Source organism: Leucopleurus acutus (genome assembly GCF_964270905.1).
Source record: "Leucopleurus acutus genome assembly, chromosome: 19".
In the NCBI taxonomy this organism is placed as follows: domain Eukaryota; kingdom Metazoa; phylum Chordata; class Mammalia; order Artiodactyla; family Delphinidae; genus Leucopleurus; species Leucopleurus acutus.
Genome location: NC_139161.1, coordinates 52,990,663 through 53,005,035, shown reverse-complemented (window position 1 = coordinate 53,005,035; position 14,373 = coordinate 52,990,663). Strand labels below are relative to the sequence as shown.

General features: G+C 49.4%; 1 protein-coding gene across 1 annotated transcript in view; it reads left to right on the top strand.

Annotated features, from left to right (window-relative positions):
* Positions 1-14,373, top strand: part of PIK3R5 (phosphoinositide-3-kinase regulatory subunit 5) — a 72,129-nt gene that overhangs the window by 33,869 nt on the left and 23,887 nt on the right. Inside the window, exons 2-3 of the mRNA XM_082861801.1 lie at positions 10,357-10,472; positions 12,187-12,287. Coding sequence (XP_082717927.1) covers positions 10,370-10,472; positions 12,187-12,287 — 204 coding nt within the window. The 5' untranslated portion in view covers positions 10,357-10,369. The remainder of the gene's footprint in view (positions 1-10,356; positions 10,473-12,186; positions 12,288-14,373) is intronic.

Sequence of the window (14,373 nt, the reverse complement as noted above, 5' to 3'; positions counted from 1 at the left end):
GGTCCCCGCAGACAGATTCTCCACCACTGTGCCACCAAGGAAGCCTTTTGACTATTTTTTAATTGGGTTTCTTTGTTGTTGTTGAGTTGTAGGAGTTCTTTATATATTCTGGATATTACGTCCTTGTCAGACATATGATCTGCAAATATTTTCTCCCTTTCTGTAGGTTGCCTTTTCACTCTCTTGATTGTTTCCTTCGATGCAGTTTTAAATTTTGATGTAGTCAAGTTTCTCTATTTTTTCTTCTGTTGCCTGTGCTTTGGTGTCTTTTCCAAGAAATCATTGACACATCTGATGGGATGAAGCTTTCCTCCTGTTTTCTTCTGAGTTTTGTAGTTAAGCTCTTTATGTTTAGGTCTCGGATTCATTTTGAATTAATTCTTCATGGTATTGAATCTTCCTGTCTACCAACAGGGTGTGCATTTCCATTTATCTGCCTTCCTTTGTGTCCCTCGAAAGTTTTATTTCATTAAAATCCTGCAGATTTTAAAAGTTTCTTTTCTTTTCTTTTATTCTTTTTGTTGTTATGTATGTGGGTCTTTTATTTTTCCAACACCATTTCTGTTTTTCGTCTGTAGGACTGAACGATATTAATTTCTATTTTAATTTGTATCCAGCTACCTTACCTAATTCTCTTCTTTGTGAGAGCCATTTTTCAGTGGATTATTTTGGCTTTCTATAAACATTTTGGGGGTGGAAAAATGGTGAATTATGCCAAATCTATAATTGGCAAAGCCGTAATTCATAGTGAGCCTCCATGAATAACACACGACACGTAAAGTCTCAGAAAGTACTTCACCCTCACACTGTTCTTGGAGTTACTCGAAATACCCCGGCTGAGCAAGAAATGGATTAAAGTAAAGAACTCTTAAATAGGGATGACATGGCACAAAACAGCAAGCGATGAGACAAATGAAGCTTAAAACCACTGTCCAGAAAAAACTCTTGTTATCATAGTTATGACGTTCACTGTAAATTTCAAAAATAATCATTTCAGGAGTTGTAATGCGCATAAAATTATTTAACACAAACACAAATATTTTATCTGTATTTTAAATGAAGATGTAATGTTACAACATTCAGATTAAGAGAGGGGCTAAAATCACAGATTAAAAAATAACTTCAAGAAGTATATAGGAATTCTAGGGACTTCCCTGGTGGCCCAGTGGGTAAGACTACGCACTCCCAATGCAGGGGGCCTGGGTTCGAACCCTGGTCGGGGAACTAGATCCCACACGCATGCCGCAACTAAGAAGTCCACATGCCGCAACTAAAGATCCCGCGTGCCACAACTAAGACCCGGCACAGCCAAAATAGATAAATAAAATAAATAAATATCTAAAAACATTATATAGGAATTCTAGATCCAGATTCTCGCTAAGAATTTTAAAAATCTGACTCAAATGAATGATACTGTCAGAAAACCTAAATTTACAAAGTTGGCATGTGAAGAAGTTGAATACCTACACAGCCCAAAAGCTCTGGAAGAAATTTGAAAAAGTATTGAATCTTGAGGAGAGGAGCTGAGGTCACTCACTTCCGGGCAGTGGTGTCTGATTCTCACCCAAGCCAGAGGGTGCCATGACTGTCCTGTGGTTCTAGACTCAGATTCTAGTTATACATTTGCCACTTTCTTTTTAAAAAATTTATTTTATTGAAATATAGTTGATTTACAATGTGGTGTTGATTTCTGCTGTATAGCAAAGTGATTCAGTTATGCATATATATATTCTTTCTCATATTCCTTTCCATTATGGCTTATTACAGGATATGGAATATAGTTCCCTGTGCTCTACAGTAGGACCTTGTTGCTTGTCCATTCCATATATATTAGTTTGCATCTGTTGATTCCAAACTCCCAATTCATCCCTCCCCCACTACCTTCCCCCTTGGCAACCACACATCTATTCTCTATACCTGTGAATCTGTTTAGATTCCACATATAAGTGATATCGTATGACATTTGTCTTTCTCTTTCTGACTTACTTCACTTAGTATGATAATCTCTAGGTCCATCCATGTTGCTGCAAATAGCATGACTTCATTCTTGTTTATGACTGAGTAAATTCCGTTGTATAGATACACATCTTCTTTATTCATTCATCCATCGATGGACATTTAGGTTGTTTCCATGTCTTGGCTATTGTAAATAGTGCTGCTATGGACATCTGGGTGCATGTATCTTTTCAAATTATGGTTTTGTCTGGATATATGCCCAGGAGAGGGATTGCTGGATCATATGAAATTTGCCACTTTCTAATCTGAAGGAGTCCTTCATTGCTTGGAGCCTCCATTTTCCTCTCTGTAGAATGGGAGAGTTGCACTAGATGGTCTCTAAGGTGCTTTCCTAGTCTTATAGTCTAGTGTATAGTCTAGCATGTGTGTGGTGGGGATCTGGGTGTGAGTGTATTTGTAAAATAGAAAACGCTACTATGCATCAGAGTCATCCAGGGAGTGTTTTATTTCTTGGTCTGATCTCAAAGCCACCTGGAGTTGAAATGTATACGTTAAGAAGGCACCCCGATAGCTAATAGATAGCATTTATTGAGTGCTTATTATGTACCAGGCACTATTCTAAACATTTTCCCACTTGTTAACTCATTCTGCTCAACCTTCAGCTCTCGCAGACCCCAGGAACACACCTGGCATGCCCTGTCCTTTTAGGGGACACCAAATTGGCGATAGACGCAAATACATCAACATTTTATGGTAACATTGGGTCATAGTGTTATCAAGATATTCCAGAATGTATTAACTGCTAACTTTTCCCAGATTGCCATCAAAATGAATATACGGTTCAAGCATTCTTCCAGAAAGCCCTCAGAGGCCCTCTAAAAGCCCCAGAGATTCTCAACCCCAGGTTAGGAACATGGGGTCAGGGGATTTTGAGGCAGCCAGCTCTGTACTGGTCCACCCACCCGTAATTAGGAACTGTGACTCTTCATTAAATAACAATTAAATCAAGTTCATGAAGGGCAGTGAAACCACCTGGAAAGATACAGAAAGGGTATATAAGGCTATGTAACTATATGAAGGGTTATATAGATCCAGGTATATACCCTTCACCGAGCTTCCCCTAATGTTACAATTTATATGACATTGACAATTTATATGACATTGTATCCAAACCAGGAAATGATCATTGGTACAAATCCTTATTTAGATTTTAGCCAGTGTCCCCCTAACCTCCCCTTTCAGTTCCAGAATCCAGTCCAGGATCCCACGTTGTATTTAGTTTCTGAGTCGTCTTAGTCTCCTCCAGGCTGTGACAGTTCCTCAGTCTTGCCTTATTTTTTATGACCTTGACTCTTTGGTGAGTTATTTTATAGAATTTCTCTCCATTCAGTTTTGAATGATTTCTCATGATTAGATTGTGTGGTTAGGAATTTTTGGCAAGAATCCCACAGAAGTGATGTTATGTCCCTTTCAGTGCAGCATATCAGGATATCAGGGGATATGTGATGTTGATATGTCTTATTATTGGTGCTATTAAGTTTGGTCATGAAGTTACGGCAGTGCTGGATTTCTCCACTGTGAAGTTATTGTTTTCTCTTTTTTTTTTGTAATTGATCAGTTTCTTGGGGGAAATACTCTGAGACCATGAAATCTCTCATTTTCTCTCAGATTTTCACTCACAGATTTTAGTATCCACTGGTGGATCTGGCCTGCAATAATTATTACCGTGGTGTTTGTCTAATGGTCATTTTGTATTTCTCTCATTCCTCCCGCATTTACTAATTGGAATTCTTTTGTAAAGAAGACCTGTCCCTTCCCCTCCATTTATGTTTTTTAGTTTATTATTTATGACATTAGTGTAGACTCATGGGTATTTATTTTATCCTATGAATTATAATCCAACACTTTCATTATTTAGTTGTTCAAATTGTCCTGGCTTTGGCCATTGGAAGCTCCTTTAAGCTGGCTCCCATGTCTTTTTGACATTCCCCATCCTTTTTCAAGTACTGACTTATTTTCTGACTCTACAAGATGTTCCAGGTCTTCAGGTTTAACTTCTGTATTTCCTGTCCCAGTCCTAGAATCAGCCATTTCTCTAAGGAGCCCGGGTTCCTTTGATTGGAGAATGGTATTTAGAAACGAGGGTCTGGGCACTAGGTGTGATCATCGTTACTGGGAAGTCATTGTTTCTAGGCTCTCTCCACAGACAGAGCTAGAAAATGTATGTATGCATGTTAATCCAAGCTCACACACATCTTTTTTTCACTTCTGTATGTATCTATCTGAATATGCATGAAAAACCATGAGTCGATACTGATTTCTCCAATTCCAGTCCAGCACCATAAGGTGGTTCAGTCTAGACTTCTCCCTTTTCCTTATCTGTAACTTCTTTCTCCAACAGTGAGAAACTGGCTCTCATTATCTGTGATCTGTTTACTTATTTGTTCAGTCCTAGCATACACATGAAGAAGTTGCAGGATTTTTAACGCACATCCCTATAAGAAACAGATTTGGTAACTAGAACACAGTATTTGTATGTGGTTCTTTTTGTCTTTAGCCTTACAGTATCCAGTGAAAATACTACTTTCCAGAGTTACTCAAGGTGGTTCCTGTGTTCCCCATTCCTTTCAGTGCGGTTATGCTAATCATTTATAGTACGGTCAATTTGTTGTTTGTTTCCCATTTTTGTCCCCCGTGCCTCCCCATATCCTGGTCGATTTATTTCATTTGGGGTATGTAAAATATTGTTGTGGTTCTAAGAGTCAAAGCCATATATGGGGCTTCCCTGGTGGCGCAGTGGTTGAGAGTCCGCCTGCCAATGCAGGGGACACGGGTTCGTGCCCCCCGTCCGGGAAGATCCCGCATGCCGCGGAGTGGCTGGGCCCGTGAGCCATGGCCGCTGAGCCTGCGCGTCCGGAGCCTGTGCTCCGCAACAGGAGAGGCCACAACAGTGAGAGGCCCGCGTACCGCAAAAAAAAACAAAAAAAACCCCAAAAAAACCCAAAAATTAGTTTGTAGAAGAGATTCTGCCTTGCGAGGAGGAGAGTGGTGACCGAGAAGGGAGGACGATAGGAAGGGGGAGAGGGAGGAGTGACCCAGGACTGAGGCGAGCGGGGTCAGCACAGGACCACATGCCTTAGTGCTTCTCTTACGTCCACCTGTGGGACTGATTCTTCAAAGAATGGGCCTGGAATATTCCAGAACACCAGGGAAGCATTGTGGGGTGCCGCCAGACCCTGGCCCATACTTCCGTCCCTAGGAGATGTGGACCCTCCAGTTCTGCCGTTTTGCACTAAGTCCCCTAAGAAAAGAAGCTTTCTTCCCAGCGGCATGGGGGGCTGCATCAGGAAGCTGGACCCAGGCAGGCCCTGCCCCTCTGACTAGCCCTGCCCAGGAGGGGAGATGACCCCTGTCTTGCATCACAGGTCATGTCAACGTGTGAAGAGGCGGTCTCCCTCTGCCCTTGGGCACCCCCTTCCCCCAACCCCCTCCCCCTCCAGCTCCAGGACTCACTGTCCTGTTCAGGGTCCCCAGTAAGGGCTCATCCTTACTGGCTCAGAGGAGGAAGTTGGAGGTGGCAGCAGGCCCCGTTGTGGAATGTCTCAACACTACCCCATTGTGGCGGGGGGGCATTCCCATTCCTGGCAGCAGCTGGAATTTCACAACTCGAGCTCCTTTTAGTAAGGTGGCAACGGGGGTTGGGAGGGGGATGCCAGGGGAAACCAGGCCTTGCCCACCAAGGCTTTGAGAAAAGGCATCATCCTTGGGGAGGGAGGGGTGCCACCTCTTCCCCATTCATCTCCGCCCCAAAGCCACGGGGGTTCTGCTGACAAGTCATCAGAAGCGGCTGATGACTGACTCATCAAACAGAAGTGAGCGTGCCAGCGGGCCCGGTGGCGAGCCGCGGGGGGCTGGCGTTACCCCCAGGACAGCTCAGCTGAGGATCCCCGGCCAGGCTCCCAGCCCTCGGCTCCCACGGCCCAGCGCCTTGGGCAAGTCCAGCCTCTCTGAAGACCCAGGGCAAGCTCTAGATGGCCTCAGGATGCCAGGGAGGCGGGGGCACACCGGGAACTCTGCCCAGTGCCCAAGGGTAAGGTCTTGATCGTCTCCAGTGAACAGCAGAGGACCCTGAGGCCAGGAGATGGGAATGTTGCTCGGGGCCCAGAGAAGGGAAGATGCGTGGGCCACGGGCCTTGGGGCGCGTGCTGGGGAGCAGCCCTTAGCCCGTACAGGCTGCTCGCAGCGGCCCCAGGACGCTGCTCTAAGGAGAGGGCTGCAGCAGGAGTGACATCGTCTGAGGATGTGCATTTGCATCTTGCCTTTGTATCAGTTACACTGCGACACAATAGGGCAGGGTGACTCATTCCTGCTTTGTGACACAGCCAACTTGTCTGTCGCAGCAGAGACCGGGCAGAGGGATCTTTAAACCTAGTTCACAGGGTTCAGCCCTCGCTCTGAGCTAGAGAATGACTGGGCCCCTCAAGCCACCATGGTCATCGCCTGGTCCAGCCTAGATTGTTGCTTCTGTGGGCCCTGGTCCTCTTTCTGGAAGAGGCAGGGCTGCAGTGGACAGCTGGCATAGACAGACATGGCGGGCTCAAGATTCCCAGCAACTGGGAATGCAGGGCTCCTAATTAATGTTAGTTGATTGAGCCTGCACTCGCTGAGGTAGAAACATGAATTAGTTTTATTTGTCTCCCAGGAACTGCATCTGACTGTGCCAAGCGGCAGGCAGAGCCAGACTCCCTGCGTTGCCACCTCCTAGCTGTGCGGCCTTAGGCAAGTTGTTTAACCTCTCTGTGCCACAGAGTGCCCACGCGCCCTCCAGCTTCCCCCAAAGGTGGTCCGACCTTCAGCCTCTTACTGCTACGTTTCCCTCACCCGGCTGGGGGCCCTCCCGGTGAAGAATCAACAAAACAGCTCAAGTCTAGCTTTTCATCCAAGTATCTACCGCCACCTCGACCCTTCCGCAAGGCGCTCACATCTTTGCCTTGCCCAGCAGGGAGCCTGCCAGCCGCGCCTTCCGCTCCTCTTGGTCCTCCCACGGCTCCCAGGTAGCCCAGAAGTAGGTTTGCTGGCTGGATAGAGAGTGAGCTGAGAACAGAAGGGCAGCATCCCCTCCCGGCAGGGGTCCCGTCTGAATAAGGGATTCTTTTTAAGCTCCTCTGCCCTTGGCCTTGGGGAGAGAAAGGAGGACCCTCTGGAATGGTTGACAAGCCCTCCTCTCTTCCCGGTCCTCTTGTATTGACGGGGGTTGTGGAGTGGGCAGCTGTACCAGTTCTGGACCCGTACCTCCCGGCAGCCCCCCAGCGTGGTTGCCGGCCCCCGGCCCTGACAGCTCACGGTGACTCTCAGCACTTTAGCAGGTGGGTCGTTGAGCACTTTCCCTGCCATTTGCGATTTCGGAAGTCCTGCTTTATATCCTAGTCGATTTTTTCTGGCGTTGATTCTCCCAGCCCTGCCCAGACCCGGGGTTGCCCCTTAGGCTCTCTGGGTCTCACCTCCTCCTCTGAGCACCACCCCGGGGGCTGATCGGGGATGAATCAACCTGTGGGGACCAAGGCCTGCTGATGACATCTGGGCCAGCCACTCACGCTCCAAACTCATCCTTTTGAAGGTGCCTGGTCTTCTAGCTCCTCCAGTGGGTGCCGTCAGCCCTGAGCCTGCACGGGACCGAGCTCAAGAGGGTCTTGCACTTGGGTGTCCGCTGCAGGCAGACGGACGAGGCCGCATCCTGAGTGTTCATGCCCAGGGACACGCATCCATGCTGGGCACCGGCACACCCGGGGAGGAGGGTCTGCCTGGTGTGGCTCAGGGTCCACAGACCCCCTGTCTGGACTGCACACAAAGAGTTGGCACACAAAAGGCCCTAAGGTGACCACGAAAGTTGCCCTAGATGGGCCCAAGGACATCTTTGGACATCCAGGTGCCACTAATGGAAACACGCAAGGTCCATGGTCCTGACTCACCAGTGAAAGTGTTTCTGATCTCAGTCTGCCACCTCAGCCGCAGAAGGGTGGGTGGCCTGGGGGGCTGCTCCGTCCTGGGCCCCGTGCTCCAGGTCTCAGCCCATGGCAGGTCCATTCCTGCACCCAGACCTTTGCACCTGCTGCCTCCTCTTTCTGGAACATTCTTCCCCCTCACTTCTCTCCTGGCCTCCTCATGAAGCTAAAAGGTCCCTTCTGAGAGGCTCTCCTGACCTCCCAACGACCTGGAGGGGGCCCCCCACTTGGCCCCCTCCCAGCACCATCACTTTCTTCTCAGCGTATATCCCCCTCTGCCGTGACCTCTTTCTTCGTCTGTTAGGTCGTCCCGTCTCTGTCTCCTATCACGGGGCACACCTGCTTCATTCACTGCTGTGTCGTTAGTGCCCGGCACATAGTAAGGAGTTAGTAAATCCATGGAAGAATGAACGCATGCGTGCTGCTTTCCGTGTACCCACCCCCGTGCCATCCCAGGGATATCACCGAAGTGAAGTGATGCTGGGCAGCTCACAAAGGGCTTCTGTTTCTCTGGGTGCCTGGTTCCTCCCTGGCTGGGGAAGTAGGAGGTTTTGCCTACTGGATCCGGGGTAGGATTTCCTAGCTCTTTGCATGTCGTTTGCATGGCTCAGCTCTGAGCTCTGTGCTTCTGCTTGTGGTTTCCTGGTCCATCCCCTGTTCCACAGAGCTGGACCACTGCTTCCTCAACTTCCTTCTATGACCTGGCCTGACCGGCCAGCCATGGGAGTCTGCCTGGACGGGGTGAACGCAGTGAAATTCCCAAGGGAAAGTGGGCTTGTGGCAAAGACTGTAACAGGAGAGCTTTCGTGTCTTCTTTTCTTTTTTTTAATTTATTTATTTTTGGCTGCGTTGGGTCCTCATTGCTGTGCGCGGGCTTTCTCTAGTTGCGGTGAGCGAGGGCTACTTTTCGTTGCAGTGCGCGGGCTTCTGATTGCAGAGGCTTCTCTTGTTGCAGAGCACGGGCTCTAAGCGCACGGGCTTCAGTAGTTGTGGCTCACAGGCTCTAGAGCGCAGGCTCAGTAGTTGTGGCGCATGGGCTTAGCTGCTCCGCGGCATGTGGGATCTTCCTGGACCAGGGCTCGAATCCGTGTCCCCTGCATTGGCAGGCGGATTCTTAACTACTGTGCCACCAGGGAAGTCCCAGCTTTCGTGTCTTGAAAGCTCGCTCAGCACATCCACTGTGGCATTTAATCTTCCCAACAGCCCTGGGGGGTTAGTACCATCGTCACACCCATTTTACAGATCAGTAAACTGAGGTTCAGAAAAGTTTAAAGAAACTGCCCATTTGCATGGCTAGCAAATACCAGAGTTGAGATCTGAATCCAAGTCTGTTGATGCCAGAGGCCAGGATTATTTGCTGCACTGCACTACCTGTCACAGCTTCCTGAGGGACCCAGGAGCCCCGACACATCACTGTGAAGCTGGGCTGGCCCTGCTGGAGGCTTTCAGAATGTGGCCCTTGGCATGGTTCCCTACCTGGTGCTAAAACCCCTTCTTAGACCTCCTCCTCAGCAGCCCTCCAGCCTGAGCTAAACACCCCGGCTCTCTCCTTAGTAGGACGGGGGAAAGAAGGGGGTTCTTTTTTTTTTTTTTTTTGGCTGTGCCGCGTGGCTTCTGGGATTTCAGTTCCCCAGTCAGGGATTGAACCCGGGCCCTCGGCAGCGAGAGCGTGGCATCCTCTAACCACTGGACCGCCAGGGAGTTCCCAGAGGAATTCCCAGAAGGGGGTTCTTTGAAAGACCAAGCCAAGCAAGGTCTTTGAATAACCGGTAACATTGCTAAGTCTCAGAGACAGCAAAGAAAAATGGCCGAAGTGGAGGTGAGGGCAGAAAAGGACCAGGGGCCTGTGGCCTGGGCACCCAAGCAGAGGATGTGGTGGGGTGGAGGTGTGGCATGTGTGAAGGCAGCCCCTGCCGGGCCCGAGCATCAGAGCCCCCGGCGCACTGGCGGGGAGCTCTGTGACCAGGCTCATGGCCATCCCTGAGGGGTGGGGCACGCAGGCCTGGAAATTCAGAGAAAGTCCCCGACGTGATCCTGATTTTTCCTTTGAGGTCCTCCTGCCCAGCACGGGGGTCTGGTCACGCCACGGGCACTCCCTGGGCTGTTGCAGCCACTCACCCCTGCCGGGGGTGGGGGCGGGGAGGGGGGGAGGGCCGCACCTCTCCACTCCCCCCGCCACCCCTCACTTCCCGTAGCCTGTGCTGGTGGGCCACAGGCGTGCCCCGTCCTGCCGTTCTGAGCCGCACTGCCAGGAGCCCAGGAGCCGGTCCAGCCCCGGAGGCAGCTGGCTCACGGCACCGGCTGTGAGTGCCCGCTGTCTCTGCCAGCTGCCCTGCTAGGCCATGTGCTTCTCGAGTCCGGGGTTCTCCAGGCTGACCAGCGTCTGTCCCCCATGCAGGCGATGACTCAGGATGCAGCCAGGGGCCACGACGTGCACGGAGGACCGCATCCAGCACGCCCTGGAGCGCTGCTTGCACGGGCTCAGCCTCAGTCGCCGCTCCACCTCCTGGTCAGGTAGGTCCCAGGGAGCCGGGGAGGCGCATCTGGGGCCCGGGGTAGCTGCAGGGGCTGTGGTGAGCACTGGCTCAGGCATGGAACTGGCAGGTTCTGGTTCCAGCCCTGTGTGTGACTCCGCGGACCTCACTTGGGCAGGTGCTCAGCACAGCAGCTGATGGAGAGTGGCCCCCGGTGGGTGGCAGTTTCTCCTTTCCCCCAGGCAGCCTTCCTCATCCTCCTCGTGGGCTAGAAGCTTAGCTCCCTGAAGAAGGCACTGGACCAGCTTAAAAATGCCACACTGCTGATTTCAGAAGAGCAGCTGGGTATCTCTAGACAGTTCTCCCCAGAATTCTCCTGTTTTCCTGGTATCTCGTTTTCTCCACAGCCCCATCCTCCTCTTCCCCATAGAACAAAGGAGAATCTCAGCAGAACTTCAGGGGATAGGAGGCCTCCATGTTCCATCATCCCCAGGACTGAGAAACAGGGGTATCTGCAGGCTGGGGCCGTTGTCTCCAAGGCTAGAGATTAACTTAGTAACTCCTTATGCTCAAAAAGATTTTCCGCGCCTCACTTGCCTCCCTAACTACCCCACGAGGTAGATACCCATGCTCCTTGAACATAACTGGTTCCTTCCTACCTCAGGACCTTTGCACTTGCTGCCTGGAATTCTTTCCTCAGAACGACGCAGAGCTGGCCCCTTCTCATTCAGGTCTCAACTCAAATGTCACCTCCCCTCAGAGGCTTTCCTTGGCCACTGGAATTAAGCGGATCTGACTTAAAACTGTCTCTCACTGGCTGTAGGAACTTGTGCAAGTCCCTTAGCCTCTCAGGACTCACCTGCCTTGCCTGTAAAATGAGAATAATAACAGCAGGAACCACCTTCCCGAGGGGGGGATGGGAGATTCAATGGAGGTGATGTGTGAAAGGCCTGGCACCTTAGAGGTACCTAGTAGGTGGTCACTAAATGACAGTTTTCTTCCTTCTGGCCTCCTACCCAGGTTTTAAGGAGACTAAGCTTCTAGAATTGAGGGGCCATCAAGTCAAAGAATACAAAAATATCTGACTATAGCAAATTTTACTAAAACCCGTGACCATATGAACACACTGCTTGGGGCCTGCAGCACCTCAGAAGGAGCTCGTGCACATGAGGGGGCCACTTCCACCCCCACTGTTCTCATTCCCCATCTCACACACACACACAGACCACAGACCTCTGTGACTGCCCCTTTAATTTGGGGGGAGTTTACCCATGCTGACTGCAGGGAAGCAGAGATTGACAAAATAAGAAAGTCTGGGGAAGTTACAGAGTGACAAAGTGCTCCTCATAGCTTTCAAAATTCCCGGGCTCCACTGCCCAGCAGTTCCGGGAGGTCCCGTGGCTGTTGCAGACTCAGCCTTGTGTCCTGGGGTGGCGATCTCTGCTTCTGTGCCCCTTCCCTGCATCTCGGAGGATGCGGGAAAGCTGGTGCTCTCCAGAGGCACAGGGAGCAGAGTCGTGGCCAGTCCTTGGCTTCTGAGGGAGATCCCAGCCCCTCTCTGTGGCTCTCGAGCCTCCTGTCTATTCAGGAAGAAGAAACTTATCATTATCTTGATGGGGCATCATAGGGTCGAGTGTGTTGATCCAGAATTTCCTGAGACTCTTACTTCAGAAGGGAATGCCCCAGTGCAGCCCCAGGAATTGCCACTTCCCTCCAACCCACAACTGACCCCTGGCCTCTCCCTCCCTTTGCAGCTGGGCTGTGTCTCAACTGCTGGAGCCTGCAGGAGCTGGTCAGCAGGGATCCAGGCCACTTCCTTATCCTCCTGGAGCAGATCCTGCAGAAAACCCGCGAGGTGAGGGCTCGGCCTGGGTTTGAAGGGCAGCGCTGGGATCAGTCTCATAGAGTCGAGAAATAGGTCCCCACAGAATGGCAGTTCTGGGGTGCCTGGACCACCGGGGGGGCTTGGTGGAAGCACTGGCAGCCTGAGTTCTCTGCTTCCATGGTGTTTGTGGATTGAAGGCCTCAGGAAGGGGCGTGGTCCTTTTGCTATGAACATGTGCTGGGTGAGCCAGGGTCCCCAGTTTAAGCTGCTTTTTAAGACAGACATTGCTTGTAAGTCAAGGTGTCGACTACAAGGGAGGGAGGACGCGCTCCCGAATTCCTTTCCCCCCAAAGACGCAGATGCAAAGAGAAAACAAAGATGCAAAAGAGAAAACTGATTGGAGAGGTAAACTGAGACCTCCTCTAACAGTTCAGTAAACAGGCCTTTATGACTCAGAAGAAGAGCGTGTTGAAAGCAGATCTGGGGGACTTCCCAGGCCGTCCAGTGGTCAGGACTCTGCACTTCCACTGCCGGGGGCACGGGTTCAATCGCTGGTCAGGGAACTAAGCTCCCACATGCCGCGTGGCCAAAAGAAATTAAAAAACAACAACAAGAAAACAAACTTGATTTGGGCTGGGGTTCCAGAACAGGCACGAGTCCCTAAAGGTGTTTTATCTTTATTTTTAAATACATGACTGAGTTGGAAAACGCACGTCTTTCTCAGCTGTCCCTTTACCTCTAAGAAAAGAGTCTTGGTTTATCAAGACACCAAGGTTTCAATTCTGGTGCCACCAGTTACCTGGTGCTTTTATACGCTGATCACAAGGAGACCAACTCAGAAGAGCTAAAGCACCTTTGAAGTGCTTACCTTATAAACCCAAATATAAAGGAACAACTACTGTATAGCAACAGGGGAGGGTTTTATAGAAGGGGCCAAGCAGCAAGTATACGGGACACATGGTCTATTCAGGACCATGAAGGAGAATTCCATTTGATCCTGCTGCCGTCACCAGGCACAGCAGAGGTGGTGGGGCTTCCTCTGCTTCTTCAACACCCATGAATTCCAGAATGGGTTGGGAGACCGCTAGTATTTTAACCAAAGAATTCTAACTTGTGTCTATACGTGCTTGTTTGTGGTGTGGTGGGTGAGCTTTATCAAAGAGATGATTCACAAAAGAATAAATAGAACTTTTAAACAATATGGAAAATGTTGCTTCAGTTATAGTAAAATAAATGTAAATGAACACCATGATGACACAGCTTTTGCCTAGCAAATTCACAAAAACATTAGAATAACCACTGCAGGGAAGGGTGTAGTGAGATGGCATTTTCATACATACACAGTATTATAAATGGCAAAATTCTTTTGGAAAGCAATTTGGCGATGCATTTCGAAGATCGTAAATATGTTTACAGTCTTGTATCCACTCATTCCACTTCTTGAGCTCTATCCAAGGTAAATAATCCAAATTATAGAAAAAGGAGTGTACACAAAGATTTTCACTGCACAGGTACTTAAAATGCAAGAAAATAATCTCAAGTGTCTAAAGCTAATAAATTATGGAGATCTACCAGAGGGAGTATTATATAGGTAATAAAAATGATGGATAGTATCCAAGGGTAGAAACAAAATTTAATATATTAAAAAATTGCGGGGAATTCCCTGGTGGTCTAGTGGTTAGGACTCAGCACTCTCACTGCTGGGGCCCGGGTTCTGTCCCTGGTTGGGGAACTAAGCTCCTGCAAGCCTGCAGAGCTGCCAAAACAAATTGCATCGTTGAAATTTATTAAATGGTTTAGGGAAAATTGATTAAACGTTTCCAAAAATATGGAGTGAAATTCCAAATTCATATTATACAGAACTCTAGGTGGATTAAAGGTTTAAATTTAAGAAAATGAAGCTTCCAAGAAAAGAACAAAAACCATATATGAATATTTACATGAACCTTGCATGCAAAAGTGAAAATCCATAAAGGAAAAAGCTAACACTTGTAATTTATGTACATAAAAAAAATCCGGGGGCTTCCCTGGTGGCGCAGTGGTTAAGAGTCCGCCTGCCGATGCAGGGGACACGGGTTCATGCCCCGGTCCGGGAAGATCCCACATGCCGCGGAGC